General features: G+C 44.5%; 1 protein-coding gene across 1 annotated transcript in view; it reads left to right on the top strand.

Moving 5' to 3' along the window:
• The window catches only part of yjefn3 (YjeF N-terminal domain containing 3), a 61,347-nt gene that overhangs the window by 39,412 nt on the left and 3,231 nt on the right, over window positions 1–18,704 (top strand). Inside the window, exons 3-5 of the mRNA XM_078198738.1 lie at window positions 8,954–9,037; window positions 17,189–17,302; window positions 18,487–18,634. Coding sequence (XP_078054864.1) covers window positions 8,954–9,037; window positions 17,189–17,302; window positions 18,487–18,634 — 346 coding nt within the window. The remainder of the gene's footprint in view (window positions 1–8,953; window positions 9,038–17,188; window positions 17,303–18,486; window positions 18,635–18,704) is intronic.

The following is an 18,704-nucleotide window of genomic DNA, read 5'->3' as shown; positions in this document are numbered from 1 at the left end:
ACTCTGCATTCGTCCTCCAGAGTCCTCGTGGCCACAGCTCGTACTGGCGAAGCTGGTAGATGTGCCCACAGTCCAAAGATGTGCTGGTTAGGTGGATTGGCCATGCTAGATTGCCCCTTAGTGCCAGAGGAACTAACTAGGGTAAATGTATGGGGATAGGGCCTGGATAGGATTGTGGTCGGTGGAGACTCGATGGGCCGAATAGCCTCTTTCTGCACTGTAGGGATTCTATGATTCTGTGAACAACCACAACCTGGGACATACATAGGATAAGGGGCAGCAAATTTAAAACAGAGTTGAGGAGAAACTTCTCCCAAAGGGTTGTGAATCTGTGGCATTCGCTACCCCAAAGTGCGGTGGATGCTGGGACAGTGAGTAAATTTAAGGAGGAGTTAGACAGATTTTTAATTGGTAATGGGTTGAAGGGTAATGGGGAGAAGGCAGGAAAATGGGGATGAGGAGCATATCAGCCATGATCGAATGGCGGAGCAGAATCGATGGGACGAATGGCCTAATTTTGCTCCTTCATCTTATGAACTAATGAGCACGCAGGAGATGCTGATGAATGCAAATGGGATTCCCTGCACCGTACGTTGGGAAGCTTGACCTGCCTTTAACCCACCTTGAAAGTTGGAAGAACAAAATTCCCACCAAACGACCCCTGCCTGCCACAAATCCCAATGCTGCTGGGAATGGGAAATTCCACCTGCCACAAATCCCACTGCTGATGGGAATGGGAAATTCCACCCAGCGTGTCATTTCACTGTCAGAGATCCTTTAGTTTAGATCGTGTAAACAAACAATACATATACCTTTACATTAGAATCTGTATTATATATCTGTTTATAATATATTATGATGTAGAGATGCCGGCGTTGGACTGGGGTGGGCACAGTAAGAAGTCTCACAACACCAGCTTAAAGTCCAAAAGGTTTATTTGTTATCACGAGCTTTCGGAGCGCTGCTCCTTCATCAGGGGCAGCACGGTGGCACAGTGGTTAGCACTGCTGCCTCACAGCCCCAGGGACCCAGGTTCAATTCCCAGCTTGGGTCACTGTCTATGTGGAGTTTGCACATTCTCCCCCTGTCTGCCTGGGTTTCCTTTGGGTGATCTGGTTTCCTCCCACAGTCCAAAGATGTGCATGTTAGGTGGATTGGCCATGCTAAATTCTCCCTCAGTGTACCCGAACAGGCGCTGGAGTTTGGCGACTAGGAGATTTTCACAGTAACTTCATTGCAATGTGAATGTAAGCCTACTTGTGACTAATAAATAAACTTTCGATGAGTGGAGTCAGTCACCTGATGAAGGAGCGGCGCTCCGAAAGCTCGTGATAACAAATAAACCTGTTGGACTTTAACCTGGTGTTGTGAGACTTCTTACTGTAATATATTAAATCTTATGTCAACATACTTTCAGCTTATCTCCCCATTATAGAGTCAGTGTCCATAATTATGATGGGGAATTCCTATGTAAACGTGTCACACGCTGCGATCACAGTGCCACCACAGGCAGAAGGCTGAATTACAGTATGATTCATTTAATATTTCTCTATAAATATCTGTAATATATTAAAAGCCCCAATATTTTCCTCATAACTATGGTTCCCTTCCTTGGCATCATCCTGTTTGCTCTCCAACCTCTGTGACTTTAATATTGCTTCTATAATGGGATATCTAAATCTGTACACTGTGCGCTAACTGTGGACTAACAACTGTTTTCTACAAATACAGTATCGCCTCTTTGCTCATGTACTCTATAACCCATTCAAATAGTGTTTTATCTATCTGCCCTCCAGGCTTGTCCTGGAATCTCCAGGAATTAAAGATTAATCCTCCAGATACCCAGTGGTTGACAGAATTCACAGCCATGTTAAAAAAAATACATTTTTAATTTCATATTTGTCGATTATCTGCAAAAATTTGATTGGATTTGATTTGATTTATTATTGTCATGTGTATTAGCATTCAGAGAAAAGAATTGTTTGTTGCGCACTATACAAACAAAGCATACCATTCATAGAGAAGAAAAGGAGAAGGTGCAGAATGTAGTGTTACAGTCATAGCTAGGGTGTAGAGAAAGAGCAACTTAATGCAAGGTAGGTCCATTCAAAAGTCTGACAGCAGCAGGGAAGAAGCTGTTCTTGAGTCGGTTGGTACGTGACCTCAGACTTTTGTATCTTTTTCCTGAAGGAAGAAGATGGAAGAGAGAATGTCCGTGGTGCGTGGGGTCCTTAATTATGCTGGCTGCTTTGCCGAGACAGCGGAAAGTGTAGACAGAGTCAATGGATGGGAGGCTGCTTTGTGTGGTGGATTGGACTACATTCACAACCTTTTGTAAACCTTGTGTTCTTGGGCAGAGCAGGAGCCATACCAAGCTGTGATACAACCAGAAAGAATGCTTTCTATGGTGCATCTGTAAAAGTTGGTGAGAGTCATAGCTGACCTGCCAAATTTCCTTAGTCTTCTGAGAAAGTAGAGGCGTTGGTGGGCTTTCTTAACTATAGTGTCGGCATGGGGGGACCAGGACAGGTTGTTGGTGATCTGGATACCTAAAAACTTGAAGCTCTCGACCCTTTCTACTTCATCCCCGTTGATGTAGACAGGGGCATGTTCTCCTCTATGCTTCCTGAAGTTGATGACAATCTCCGTTTTGTTGACATTGAGGGAGAGATTATTATTATAGGGGGGAATAGCTATTTAACTGGGTGGGGCAGTTGAAGTGGGCAGGCGTGCATGCAATTATACTGAAAGGAATATGCCAAACCAGGATGGGCAACCTTAACTCTTGTACTTTGAGGAAAATGTCATTACCCGAGGAGGCATGTAGTTTCCTTTGAGATGATGCAACAGAGGTTCACTCGCTTGATTTCTAAAGTTATGAAGGATTGTCCTATTAAGAGAGATTGAGGAGAATGACCATATATTGTCTGGATTTTAAAAGAATGATTGGTTTTGCATTTAATAATCTAAGTGTGCTTGATGGGATAGATGTTAGACCCCAGAGAGGGTCTAGAAATAGGAGTCATAAGGAAAGAAAGAAGAAAAGAATTACATTTATATTGTGCCTTTCATGACCTGAGGATGCCTGAAGACACTTTACTGTCAGTGAAGTACTTTTGAAGTGTAGTCATTGTTGTAATGTAGGAAAAGCAGATGGGAAAGAGCACTTGACCAATTGGACTAAAATGGGGAGATGTGAATTTTTGGAATTCTCTGTCCCAAAATATGTGCATGTTCAGTTCAATATATTCAAGACTGGGATTGATCTATTTTTGGACATTGGGAGAATTGAGGGCGATCTGGGTGGGGTAGAAAGTGGAGTTGAGCTAAAATATCCACCATGATTGTATTGAATCTAGAACCAGCGAGAAGGGTCAAGTGACTTACCCCAGCGCGCAGTTCTTAGTTATGTCATCAATAGGTGATCCTTTTCTCATGTTCACCCTTCAGACCCTCCCTCGTCACAGTCTGTCTCGCTATTTGATCAGTGCTCTTGTTGCCATTGCTAAACTTTCCTTTCATGTTCCTTCTAGAATTAACATAGGAACTAGAAGCAGGAGGAGGCCATTCGGCCCTTCCAGCCTGCTCCACCATTCATTTTGATCATGGCTGATCATCAAATTCAATATCCTGATCCCCCCTTTCTCCTATATCCCTTTAGCCCCAAGAGTGATATCTAATTTCTTCTTGGAATCAGACAATGTTTTGGCCTCAACTACATTCTGTGGTACTTAATTCCACACATTCACCACACTCTGGGTGAAGAAATTTCTCTTCACCTTGGATCCAAAAGGTTTTCCCCCTATCCTCAAACTATAACCCCTAGTTCTGGACTCCCCCACCATTGGGAACATTCTTTCTGAATCTACCCTGTCTAATTCTGTTAGAATTTTATAAGTTTCTATGAGATTCCCTCTCAATCTTCTAAACTCCATTGAATATAATCCTAACCAATTTAGTCTCTCTTCATGTGACAGAACTGCTATCCCAGGAATCAGCCTGGTAAACCTTCGCTGTACTCCCTCTATAGCAAGGACATCCTTCCTCAGATAAGGACACCAAAACTGCATACAATACTCCAGGTGTGGCCACACCAACGCCCTATACAATTGCAACAAAACATCCCTATCCCTATATTCAAATTCTTTCGCTATCCAGGCCAACATACCATTTGCCTTCTTTACTGCCTGCTGTACCTTTGTGTTTGCTTTCAGTGACTGATGCACGAGGACACCAAGGTCTCGCAGAATATGCACCTCTCTCAATTTACACCCATTCAAGTAATAATCTGTCTTCCTATTATTGCGACCAAAGTGGATAACCTCACATTTATCCACATTATACTGCATCTGCCATGCAGATACCCACACACTCAGCCTGTCCAAATCACACTGAAGCATCTCTGCATCCTCCTCATAGCTCACTCTCCCACCCAACTTTGTATCATCTGCAAATTTGGAGATAATACATTCAGTTCCAAATCATTAATATATAATGTGAACAGTTGGGGTCCAAGCACAGATCCCTGTGGAATCCCACCAGTCAATGACTGCCAATTAGAAAAGGACCCATTATGCCAACTTTTTGCTTCCTATCTGCTAACCAGCTTTCTATCCATCTCAAGACATTACTTGCAATCCCATGTACTTTAACTTTACATAGCAGTCTGTTATGTGAGACCTTGTCGAAAGCCTTCTGAAAGTCTAAATAAACCACATCCACTGGTTCTCCTCGGTCAACTCTACTAGTTACATCCTCAAAGAACTCCAATAGATTTGTCAAGCATGATTTCCCTTTTGTAAATCCATGCTGACTTTGTCTGATTATACCACTGCCTTCCAAATGCCGGGTTATGAAATCCTTGATAATGGACTCTGGCAACTCCCCAGTACTGATGTTAGGCTCACTGGTCTATAGTTCCCTGTTTTCTCCCTATCTCCCTCTTGAATAGTGGACTTTTATTAGCTACCCTCCAATCTGTAGGAACCAGTCCAGAGTCCAAAGAATTTTGGAAATTAACCAGCAATGGATCTACTATTTCTAGGACTTCCTTAAGATTATCAGGAACGGGAGATTTATCCACCTTCAATCTCATCAATTTCCCCAAAACCATTTCTCTACTAATGCTGATTTCCTTCAGTTCCTCACTAAAACTTGTCTCTCTCAGAACTTCTGGTACGTTATTCATGTCTTCCTTTGTGAAAACTGAAACATAAGTACAAATTTAATTCCTGGGCCATTTCTTTATTCCCTCCTTTATTCTGACTGTGAAGGGCCTACATTCCCTCCTGAAACACTCTCCTCCATACATCCTCACTCTGTTGGAATCAGGCCTCCCCTCAATTTGCTCTCATTCTCTCCTCGGGCCTCAAACACTGTGATGTTTTCATCCCCTTCAATCTTCCCTTTGTTCCTCCAATCTGCAGCTTCAGCAAACTCATTGAAGACAAAGCAAGCTTCATCCTTAGAACATCCAATGGGAGATCTTCCAGAGTCCTAAGGGGTTGTTCACTATTGCTTATTGCCAGCGTGGTTTTAGTGACTCAAGACTTTCAGTCAAAGATCCAATGATGAATCTAGAATCATAGAATCCCCACAGTGCAGAAGGAGGTCATTCGGCCCATCGAGTCTGCACCGACCACAATCCCACCCAAGTCCTATTCCCATAACCCCACATATTTACCCTGCTAATCCCCCTGACACTGGGGTTAATTTAACATGGCCAATCAACCTAACCCGCACAGCTTTGGACTGTGGTAGGAAACCGGAGCACCCGGAGGAAACCCACACAGACATGGGGAGAATGTGCAAACTTCACCCAAGGCCAGAATTGAACCCGGATCCCTGACGCTGTGAGGCAGCAACGCTAACCACTGTGCAACCGTGCCGCCCAATCTAGTTTTGATCTTTTATTTTGTCAGTGGAAATGTGATGGTCTGGAGATTTTAAACATTCATGCACTACAACTCCAGCTTGGTGCTGACATCGGAAATGGAGGGCGGGTGATCAGCTACTTGGTGGGAAGGGCAGGAGCTGCTAACCTTTCCCTGACAGATACCCAGCAAACGGGCCTCATTAATCACCTGGTCTCGATTTTCCTTCTGTCTGGCCATTGTAAACGATATCATTCTTCATAAATTGACTTTGAAGTTTCATTTTTGCTCTGGAAAAGGAGAATCAGAAATTAACCTTTTAGTTGCCAAATCCCTTTGCAAGATTTCCAGAGACACAGGTGAGAAGGAATTGCAATGCAGGGAAACGCAGGAGCCAATTAGCTTATAGCTAACTCCTCCAGATAACAATGCAGTGTGACAAAATAACTGTGTACATGATGTTGATGAGAACTAAATATTGGCCGGGATACCAGAGTAACTCTGCTACTTGTCTTTGAAATAAGTTTTTTATTCCTTCACAAGGTGTGGGCATCGCTGGCGAGATCCACATCCTGTGAATCACAGAATCACAGAATGTTACAGTGCAGAAGAGGCCCTTCAGCCCATCGCGTCTGCACCAACGCATGAAAGGCCCTGACCTGTCCATCTAACCACACTTGCCAGCTCTTGGTCCATAGCCTTGAATGTTATGGCGTGCCAAGTACTCATCCAGGTACTTTATATTAATCATTAATCACATTTAATTAATGATAAATATAAAAACAATTCAGAGACAAACAGCAGAGTTTTCCCTGGTGCCCTGGCCAATATTTAATGATCTCATGAGATCATTTGTACCCACCTGAGAGGGCTGGTTCTATCTTAAAGATGGTAGCTCTGACAGTGCAGAACTCCCTCAATACTGCACTGGGAGAGACAGGCTGGATGAAGTCTCCAAACCAACAGTTTTTTGAGTCAGACACAGGGGTGGTGCACACTGAACCACAGCTGACACCTACTGGAATGGGTCGTCAATAATTACACCTGGGATTCAGGTAACAACTTACCTTGATGTGCAGTAGGTCCAGATGGATGTGCGTCCAGATGGATGTGCATCCGTGTGTGTGTCTCACTCTCCTCCTCTCTCTCTTTCTCATTCACTGGCTCTTTGGTGACAGTTCCTGATTGGAACGCTCCAGGAATTAATGATTAATTTCCATGACGTTGCAGCGAGCATGACCTAGGAGAACGATCCTATTTTTAAAATTCTTTCATGGGATGTAGGGTGTGGCAATCGCTGGCAAAACCAACATTTGTTGCCCATTCCTTAATTGCCCAGAACGGAACAATTCAGAGGGCAGTTAAGGATCAGCCATGGCCAGAATTCTCCCATTCCCCCTGCTAAGGGAATTGTAACGGGCGGGAGGCGGAGCATGCAAAGATCCATTGCCCTCAGGTGGGATTCTCCGGTTTTGAGGTGAGCGTGGCTGGAGAATCCTGTGCCTGGTTACTGTGGGTCTGGAGTCACATGTAGACCAGACTATAGAAACATAGAAAATAGAAGCAGTTGTAGGCCATGCGGCCCTTCAAGCCTGCTCCACCATTCATAATGATCATGATGGATTATCCAACTCAATAGCCTGATCTTGCCTTTCCCCCATATCCTTTGATCCCCCTTCACCCCAAGAGCTATAACTAACTGCTTCGTGAAAAGATATGACGTTTTGGCCTCAGCTGCTTTCTGTGGTAGTGAATTCCACACGCTTGCCACTCTCTGGGTGAAGAAATTTCTCCTCATCTCAATCCTAAAAGGTTAACTCTGTATCCTTAGACTGTGACCCCTGGTTCTGGACACCCCCACTATCAGGAACATCCTTCCTGCAATTACCGTGTCCAGTCCTGTTCGAATTTTATAGGTAAGGAGGGCAAAATTCCTTTGCTGAAGAGACATTAGTGAATTAGATGGGTCTTTAGAAGAATTGATGATTGTTATTGAGATTAACTTTCAATCCCAAATTTATGAATTGAATTCAAAATTCAATACACTACAAACAGTACTTTGTTAGCTGGAAAGCGCTTTCGAGCATCCTGAGCTCAATGGGGCGATGGAAATATGTAAATCTTTCTATTTCTTTGAGCAAGGAACAGAAAAGGAGATTCCCCAGACTAATTCCTAGGGTGAGAGGGTTGTCCTATCAAGAGAGACCAAATAGTCCAGGTCTGTATTCATTGGAGTTTAGAAGAATGAGGGGCGACCTTATTCAAACATTTCAGATCCTCAGGGGCCTTTACAGGGTAGATGGTGAGATGGTTTCACTGGTGGGAGAGTCTTGAACAAGGGGACACAGCTACAAGATAAAGGGCCAGTCATTTAAAACTGAGGTGTGTAGAAATGTCTTCTCGGAGAGGGTGGGTTTTTAAAATTCATTTGTGGGACATGGGCATTGCTGGCATTGCCCTTCCCTAATTGCCCGAGGGCAGTTGAGTGTCAACCACATTGCTGTGGCTCTGGAGTCACATGTAGGCCAGACTGGGTAAGGATGGCAGATTTCCTTCTCTAAAGGACATTAGTGAACCAGATGGGGTTTTCCAACAATCGAAAATGGTTTCACGGTCATCAGTAGATTCTTAACTCCAGATATTTTTTATTGAATTCAAATACCACCAACTACTGTGGTGGGATTCGAACCCGGATCCCCAGAGCATGAGCTGAGTTTCTGGCTTAATAGTCTAGCGATAATGGGCCACTCGGCCATCGCCAAGTGAATCTCTTGAATTCTCTGCCCCAAAGGGTGGTGGAGGCTGGATCATTAGAAGTATTTAAAGTGGAGGTGGATAAATATTTGATAGATCGAGGAATAGAGGGTTATAGGGAAATGGCCCAGAAAAGGAGCTGAGGCCGGCATAGATCAGCCATGATGGTATTGAATGGTGGGGCAGGCTGGAAGGGCCCGGTGGCCACTCCAGCTCCTATATTTTATGTTCTTGTTTTTGTGTGAGAAGAGAGTCAGCAACCCTAGCCCTGAGGTTAAGGTTCAGGGTTGGTAAAGGCACTCATAACCTTTCTCTTTCCTCCTCAGGCTTTTCCGCGGAACTCACTGTCAAAGAAACAGCCAACAATATTGGTGATCTGCGGCCAGGAGCAAAATGGAGCCATCGGCCTTGTGTGTGCGAGACACCTTCGTATGTTTGTAGGTATCTGGGATGGTGGGGAGTCTACACCCTTTGACATTGAGTTTCCTGAGCAGGTTTCAGTGTTTGAGGAGGATGCTGACATTGTTTTGAAAGGACAAGTCTGCAAACAAAAATACATTTCCTTTAAAATCATTTGTAACTTACCATTGTAATCGCTAATATAGAATCAGAAACGAAAAGGCTTGCATTTCTATAGCACCTGTCACATCCTCAGAATATCCTAAGGTGCTTTACAGCCAATGAAATAATTTGAAGTGATTGGGAGGCTGGCAGTGCGCTGACAGATCGGTGCATGCCCAGTGGCCTGCTCAGCGCTGTCTGTCTCTCCAGCGGGAATAGGTCCCGCCCCCTGAATCACGCTACTGCACTCTGTGATGCACAGAGGGTGGGAGACCCATTTTGAAAATCCTGCTGAAAAAAACCAACAGGATTAACTCCAGCTTTTACGCGAATTCGGCACTTAGAATTCTTTTGGGAGCATTCCACCAATAGCTCTTGGGGCTGAAGGGATCAAGGGATTTTGGAAGGAAAGGGGGATCAGGATATTGAATTTGATGTTCAGCCATGATCATAATCAATGGTGGAGCAGGTTCGAAGGGCCAAATGGTCTCCTCCTGCTTCTAGTACTTATGTTTCCATATTGCTGAAACCACCAGAGGTTTTTGCTCAGGGTGCTGTTGCCCTTGGTAACATCTGTAATATCCATCATTATGTCCCAACACAAGGTGAGCAAACATCGCATCAACAACCATGCCTTGTGTCTATCACATTGGTCATCTCCAATTTACACTGTACACTGATTTGGGAAAATTTGTACGATAAAAAGGAAGGTTTTCCATTTATATGGCACCTTTCGCCATCTTAGGATGTGCCAAAGAACTTCAGAGTGAATAAAGTGCCTTTGTACCAGCCTCATGGTATTGCTCCACACTGCGCACATTGACCCTGGTATCAATCCCCACCAGGGAGAGTAGGGGTCCGCTTGGGAAATCCATTGATAAGCTGGTGTCTCTGAAAGCCCCGCAGGAAAGTGAATCCCATGAATACTCGTGGCCAAGATAAGTCCTGACGGTTCATATTTCAGACAACGTCGGAGCCATCTTGTCACATCAACAATAAAGGCTGAAGCTTGTTTGTGTCAAGGTCCACTCATCAGCATGGAGGACTTCAAGCCGTTACTCAGAATGGCGCCCAAGGTCGTGTTCTGAGGTGATCCAAATACGCTTGGAACTACTTTTAACGTGTCAAACTGTCTCTTTAAATGACGTTATTTGGTATGAGTGCCGCAGTGGAAGTTTCACTCGGATACTTCTGTAGCATTTTAAATAATTCATTGCCGAGCCTGTCAGGTTCACAGCGAGAAAAGATTCCGAGACACCAGTCTGTCAGTGCCTTCTGCCGAACAGCAGATGTTGACCCCCGGTAGAGTGAGGATTCTACATTCCACCTGAGACTATTTTGTGCCCCTCATGAAGAAGTTCAACCAACAAGCTGGATAATTCTACCTGCAGCTTAACTCTGAAAATAGGCCGCGATCTTGCCGTCACTGATTTATAACAGCAGGATGGAATCAATCTCCCAGTGGTTGTCACAGACACAAATCTTGTTTTAATTTCTTCTCAGGATGTGGCTAACGCTGACAATGTTGAATCTGTGGCCTCATTCCCCATTCCTAGTTTCCTCTCGAGGAGCTGGGAGGTTGGTCATTGTCCATCCAACTGCAGTCTGGGTAATCATGGTGCTCCTACAATGCTAAACAAACTCAGACCTGGTTAGTACTTGGATGGGAGACCGCCTGGGAATACCAGATGCAGTAGACTTTTTATTTTTGGGGCGGCACAGTGGTTAGCACTGCTGCCTCACTGCAGCAGGGACCCGGGTTCAATTCCGGCCTCGGGTCACTGTCTGCATGGAGTTTGCACTTTCTCCCCATCTCTGCCTGGGTTTCCTATGGATGCTCCGGTTTCCTTCCACACTCCAAAGAAGTGCAGGTTAGGTTGATTGGCCATGCTAAATTGACCCTAGTGTTAGGGGATTGGCAAGGTAAATATGTGGGGTTATGGGGATTGGGCCTGGGTGGGATTGTGGTCGGTGCAGATTCAATGGGCTGAATGGCCTCCTTCTGCACTGTGGGGATTCTAATGGTGGAAAGCAAAGGCTCGAAAGGAAATATTTACAGGTGTTTGGAAGAACCGCAGCGTATGTTTTCAAGAAGCAGTTAGATATAGAACTTGAGGTGAACAGTATCAACAGCAGTGGAGTGGAATAATTGCAGAGCTCTTTCAAAGGGTCAGAAAGGCATGAGAGTGGTCACCCAGAGGTCAGCCTCTGGAATTTACTACCACAGAAAGTAGTTGAGGCCAAATCATTGTGGCCGGAATTTTAACGTCCCGCCCGCTACGGGAATCGGAGCGGACAAGGGGCGGACCATGGAAAGGCCTGCTGACCTCCAATGGGATTTTACAGTTTCGGGATGAGCGAGGCTATAAAATCCCGCTCTGTATAGATATAGCACTTGAGGTGAAGGGGATCAAAGGGTTGGAGGGAAGGTGGGATCAGGCTATTGAGTTGGATGATCAGCCATGATCATAATGAATGGCGGAGCAGGCGCGAATGGCCGACTCTTGCTCTTATTTTCTATGTTTCTATGATGGGCCGAATGGTCTCCTTCTCTGCGCTATAGAAATTCAAATCCTCGGGTTGATCCCCTGTGAAATGCATCACTCAGTGACAAATACCTTCTCTCTGCTGCTGGAGATGACACCTGTTCATTTACTAGAACAGATCCAAAATCTGAGCTTTTACTGAATGAATTACTGAATGGATTGACAGCACGCACTGTGGGTCTCATCTGGAACTGGCAAACACTCTGACTGACCTGTTTAATTAAATGTAATTAAATGTGAATTATTCTGCAATAGTTCCTTGAATGCACCAGTTGTCCTGTGGCCTGATGCCCACAGCTTGGTTGTATTGTATCCACTCATTAAAAAGCACAAAGGCCGAACATTATGTCCTCAGGGATTCATTCCTTCATCCACCAAGTAAAATGTTAAAGTCCAGATAAAACACAATCCCACGCTAATTTAATGTGAATTGTTTCTTGCTGCTGAATAATATTCAACTAATAGCACCTTATAATAACTGACATTTTTAATAACCATCATCTCTTAATAATGGGTGGCACGGTGGCATAGTGGCCTGTGTGAGGCACTGCTGCTTCACAGCTCCAGGGACCCGGGTTCGATTCCGGCCTTGGGTCACTGTCTGTGTGGAGTTTGCACATTCTCCCTGTGTCTGCGTGGGTTTCCTCCGGGTGCTCCAGTTTCCTCCCACAGTCCGAAAGATGTGCGGGTTGGGTTGATTGGCCATGCTAAATTGACCCTAGCGTCAGAGGGATTAGCAGGTTACGGGAATAGGGCCTGGGTGGGATTATGGTTGGTACAGACTTGATGGGCCGAATGGCCTCCTTCTGTACTGTAGGGATTCTATGAATCGATGAATAACCAGTGTCTCACCAGCTTCTTCCCTGCTGCCTTCAGACTTTTGAATGGACCTACTTTGCATTAAGTTGGTCTTTTCCTACACCTTAGTTATGATGTAACACTACATTCTGCATTCTCTCCTTTCCTTCTCTATGAACGTGAGTCACTCACCTGATGAAGGAGCAGCGCTCCGAAAGCTCGTGATTCCAAATAAACCTGTTGGACTTTAACCTGGTGCTGTATAACAATGGCCACTATTTATTCAAAGTAACTCCCTTTGTGAAGTTCCTCGAAATATTTCTGGGGGTGGGGAAGGGGGAGGTATAAAAATTTTAGACTTACACTTATATAGCATCTTTCCCAAAGTGCTTTACAACGAATGCAGTACATTTGAAGTGTAGTCAGTGTTATAATGTAGGAAACACAACAGCCAATTTGTGCACAGCAAGCTCCCACACACAGAAACATGACAATGACCAGATCATCAGTGTTTGGAATATTGATTGAGTGATACATATTGGCCCAGGACACCAGGCCCTTCCTTCAATAGTGGCCGTGAGATATTTTACGGGAGGCGATGGCCTACTGGTATTATCGCTAAACTATTAATCCAGAAACTCAGCTAATGTTCTGGGGACCCGGGTTCGAATCCCACCACGGCAATTGGTGGAATTTGAATTCAATCAGAAATATGTGGAATTAAGAATCTACTGATGACCATGAAACCATTGTAGATTGTCGGAGAAACCCATCTGGTTCACGAATGTCCTTTAGGGAAGGAAATCTGCCATCCTTACCTGGTCTGGCCTACATATCACTCCAGAGCCACAGCAATGTGGTTGACTCTGAACTGCCCTTGGGCAACTAGGAATGGGCAATAAATGCTGGCCAGCCAGTGATACCCATGTCCCACGAATGAATAAGGAAAAACGTCCTCCTGACAGGGCAGCTGAGCCCTTGGTTTAACATCACATCAAAAAAGACAGCAGCTCCAACAGTGCAGCACTCCCTCAGCACTGCTCTGGGAGCGTCAGCCTGGATTATGTGCTCAATGAGAATTGTGCTTTGCATTATTCTTTCAAAGGATGCGAGCATTGCTGACAAGGCCAGCAATTGGCACCCTTCCCTAATTGCCCTTGAACTGAGTGGTTTGCTCAGAGGGGCAGTTAAGAGGCAACCACATTGCTGTGGGTCTGGAATCACTGGGGCGGCACGGTGACACAGTGGTTAGCACTGCTTCTCACAGCGTCGGGGACCCGGGTTTGATTCCTGGCTTGGGTCACTTGTGTGGAGTTTGCACATTCTCCCTGTGTCTGCGTGGGTTTCAGACATGTGCCAGTTAGGTGGATTGGCCATGCCAAATTGTCCCTCAGTGTACCCAAACAGGCGCCGGAGTGTGAGTAGGAACTTCATTGCGGTGTTAATGTAAGCCTACTTGTGACTGATAAATAAACTTACTTACTTGTAGGCCAGACCAGGTAGGGACAGCAAGTTTTCTTCCCTAATGGACATTCGGAACCAGAAAGGTTTTTACAAAGATCAATGATAGTTTCACAGTCACCGTTTGTGAGTTTAGCTTTACAATTCCAGATTTATTAACTGAACTCATTCCACCAGCTGTTGTGGTGGGAATAGATGAGCTGGGAGTCTCTGGGTGTCCAGCGACATTACCATCACACCACTCACCCTCAACCTTTTGCCTCAGAGTTCTACCAAATGAGCAGCAGCTGAATCTGCAAAGCTGCTTTCTTTTAAATATAAATCTTCCTACAATGGATTTATTCTCCACATAGTGGCTTCGTTATACAGATAGGACCCCAGCTCACCACGAGGGCCCATCCTGACCTCCATTCGTTTGGAACCTGGATGCTGAATCCAGGCATTATGTATTCTGTGCTTGATCCAGATTCAGTCTCCGATGAATAACGGGAGTAATTCTTGTTGAACCCTCACTGTAACAGGTGAACGGAGGTGGGGGAAGGGGACGAGGCTGCTTTGGCAGGGTTAGATATGAAATTGAAAACTGCTGCCGGGCCATGTTTTAATAATGCGCACATACTTCCTAGGAAATTATGTCTGCACTCTTTCCTGAGGTGAAATATAGATCTGTCAACCCATCATAAAAAGAATATACCTCGCTCAAACTCGCAAGGTAGATACAGGAGAAATGTTATTAAGAAGGATTCATTCATTTTCTAATGGAATGAACCCGACTCACCCACCTACCTCTGCATCTCGAAGTCTCTTTAAACCTCGTTCATCACTGACAGATCAGATACTCCCACCCAGCTCCAGATGTCTCTTGACCCATTTACATTGTCCTTTGCAGGTAATTTATTCCGCAATTTAAGTGTTTTTTTGTATTTTCATGGTTTTCCGTCAGAGAGTGAAGAGCAAAGATGTGGAACAGGAGAAGGCCATTCAGCCCTTCGAACCTGTCCTATTTTTCATTGATTGATCTGTGATCTAACTGCATAAACCCGTCTTTTCCGCATATCCTTTAATACTAGGTTACAAAAAAAATCTATCAATCTCAGCATTAAAATTTATAATTGGCCAATACAAATCTATTTTATCTTTATTTGTTCATGGGATGTGGGTGTCACTGGCTGGGTCAGCACTTACTGCCCATCCCTGAGCACAGGTAAGAGTCAATCACATTAGTGAACCCAGATGGGTTTTTATGACGATTGTTAATGGTTTCATAGTTAATATTAGACTTTTAATTCCATGTGTTTATTGAATTCAAATTTCACCGTTTGCCGTGGTGGGATTTGAACCCTGATCCCCAGGGTATTAGCGTGAATCTCTGGATTACTAGTCCAGCGACAATATCACCATGCCACTGTGGAAGAGAGTTCCAAACTTCAACCACCCTTTGTGTGAAGAAGTATTTCCTAATTCCACTCCTGATAGGTCTGGCCCTAATTTTTAGACTGTCCCCCCAACAATCCCAGCCCCCCATCCGCCCCAATTCCCCAACCAGCAGAAATAGTTTCTCCCATCCTACTCTATCTGCTCCTCATAGCATCTTGAAAACTTTAATTAGCTTGGGTGGCACAGTGGCACTTTATCTGTTCCTCATAACATCTTGAAAACTTTAATTAGTTGGATGGCAAGGTGGCACTGCTGCCTCCCAGCATCAGGGACCTGGGTTCGATTCCTGGCTTGGGTCACAGTCTTTGTGGAGTCTGCACGTTCTCCCCGTGTCTGCATGGGTTTCCTCCACGTGCTTTTTTTCCTCCCACAGTCCAAAAGACGTGCTGGTTAGGGTGCATTGGCCGTGCTAAATTCTCCCTCAGTGTACCCGAACAGGCGCCGGAGTGTGGCGACTAGAGGGATTTTCACAGTAACTTCATTATTACTTGTGACTAATAAATTAACTTTAACTTTACTTTTAGATTGTCTATTAACCAGCTAAAATCTAAGGAATACAATTGTAGTTTGTGTGTTCGCTCCTCGTACATTAACCCTTGGTGTCCAGGTATCAATCTGGTAAATTCACAGTGCGCTCCTGCAAATTTGCAAAACTGATTAACGGTCTGATGAAAACATTTCTGCCTTAACCCTCACCATTTTTATACCAGATAGCGGTGATTCACGCTGTATAGCAGGAGGATTCTGAACTGGAGGAAAAAAGGGAAGCTTTGAAGAATATTTTTCATACAGAGGGTTGTTAAAACTGGAATGCACGAGGGATTAAAGAGGCAGATGTTTAAAAGAGAATTGGATAAGTATTTAGACATAGAACAGTACAGCACAGAACAGGCCCTTCGGCCCACGATGTTGTGCCGAGCTTTATCTGAAACCAAGATCAAGCTATCCCACTCCCTATCATCCTGGTGTGCTCCATGTGCCTATCCAATAACCGCTTAAATGTTCCTAAAGTGTCTGACTCAAAAAGGAAAAGTATTGATAGGTACAGAAAAAAACAGGGAGATGGGATCAGAGTAGCTGGTTCCAGGTGAAGAACTGATAAAGACAATGGTGGGATGCTGGCCTGCAACTATGCTGGTGGTTCTATGATACAACAGCATTGGCATTTATGCAGTGAATTTGATTCACAAAATATCCCAAGGTGCATTACGAACAGCATAATCAGACAAAAATTTGACACAGAGCCACACAGGAGATAGCTGGGGCAAGTGATCAAGCGTTTGGGTCAGTGAGGTAGGTTTTAAAGTTAAAAGTTAAAGTTTATTTATAAGTCACAAGTAAGGATTACATTAACACTGCAATGAAGTTACTGTGAAATTCCCCCAGTTGCCACACCCTGGTGCCTGTTCGGGTCAACGCACCTAAACCAGCACGTCTTTCAGAATGTGGGAGCAAACCGGAGGAGAGAGTTGTAGAGCAGCGAAGGGAGGGATTTCTACAGCTTAGGGACTAGTCAACTGAAGGCATGACCTCTCCAGTAGTGGAGTGATTAAAATCAGAGGCCAGAATTGGAGGAGTGCAGGTATCTCAGAGGCTTATAGGACTGGAGGATGTTGTGGAGATAGGGAGAGATGAGACTATGGAGGAATTTGCAAATGTCAATGAAAATCATAAAACAAAGGCGCTGTTCTACTTTTCACTGTAAAGGCAGGCCTGGAAAAGAACATGTTGATAAACTCTGCTTTGGTTTTCTGACAGAACTACGAACCAACTATCTATTACCCAAAGCGTTCCTGCAAACCCACCTTCCTGGACTTTACAGTTCAATGTGAGAAAATGGATATTCCATTCCTGTCCTACCTTCCAGCTGAGGTAATCAAGATTGTCGACTTCTATAACCTGGTGGGAGTGTTACAAACAAATCATTTATAAATTATTTTGAGTGCAAAGAACCAGGAATGTTCATATCAATGATGATTCTTTTAACATACTGGTAATAATTGTAATGTCTATTTTACACACATAACATGGGTACAATGTGGGACCATTCCTGCACTAATAAGGTTCAGGGCTGTATGAAATGGAAGTAATAAGGCCCAATGTCAGGAGCTAATGTCAGGAGCCCAAAGGATGTCTGAGAAACACTTGACCTGAAATTGTGACAAATTGGACCAAAATGAGACACTTTGCGGGCATTAGGCCTCACTGGCTATGTAACGAAAGGGTCAGATTCCTGATATGGAACCCCTCACAGAAACTGGGCCGTGAAGAATGGGGTAGGCATTGATTTTCCAACTAAAAATAAGGGTGTACCTCCCAGTCACTGACTCCAAGATAATTGCCATCAGGCAATTATGCTGATTTCCTTGTTTTATGCTGCAATCACCACCAGTCCCCCCCACCCCTTTCCCATGAATTAACATCCAGCTACTGCCAATGGGGACAGAGACCCAATATTAGTCACATTCACAATGGATGAACTTCCTGCAGGGAAGTGAAAGACTTGTTCATTGTTCATGAGGCCCGAGGCCCAATTTTAGGCTGTCCTCAGGTCTTCTCCTTCGGTAGAAGCTACCTCCAATCTGGGCAGCCAGAACATCATCAAACTCTCCCAAGACAGGTACTGCATTGGGTTGGATGCAGAGTAAAGCTTCCTCTACACTGTCCCCATCAAACACTCCCAGGACAGGAACAGCACGGGGTTAGATACAGAGTAAAGCTCCCTCTACACTGTCCCCATCAAACACTCCCAGGACAGGTACAGCATGGGGTTGGATACAGAGTAAAGCTCCCTCTACACTGTCCCCATCAAACACTCCCGGGACAGGTACAGCACGGGGTTGGATACAGAGTAAAGCTCCCTCTACACTGTCCCCATCAAACACTCCCAGGACAGGTACAGCATGGGGTTGGATACAGAGTAAAGCTCCCTTTACACCAAAAACATTAAGATACTGAGCAGCAGAAATTTTGACAAATTTGTTAATCTGATTTGCTTAAGCTTTGCCAGTATTTAAACGTTGCCTGCCATTAATGCTACCTTCTTTCCCCTGTAGGTACAGCTGATAAATGATGCCTATAACCTGATAATTGATGCTGTCCTGGGACTATCAGATGAGGCGGGGCTGAAGGAACTCTACACCAACATTCTGGCAACAATGAAACATGTGAAAATTCCCATAATCAGCATTGATGTCCCATCAGGTGAAAACAGATCATTTGTTCTATTGTAGTCCTGGCATTTTGGTAGAATAATCAATTTAATCCCACTCTT

The sequence above is a fragment of the Mustelus asterias genome, chromosome 26 (assembly GCF_964213995.1).
Source record: "Mustelus asterias chromosome 26, sMusAst1.hap1.1, whole genome shotgun sequence".
Lineage (NCBI taxonomy): Eukaryota > Metazoa > Chordata > Chondrichthyes > Carcharhiniformes > Triakidae > Mustelus > Mustelus asterias.
This window is presented reverse-complemented; position numbering and strand designations above follow the sequence as displayed.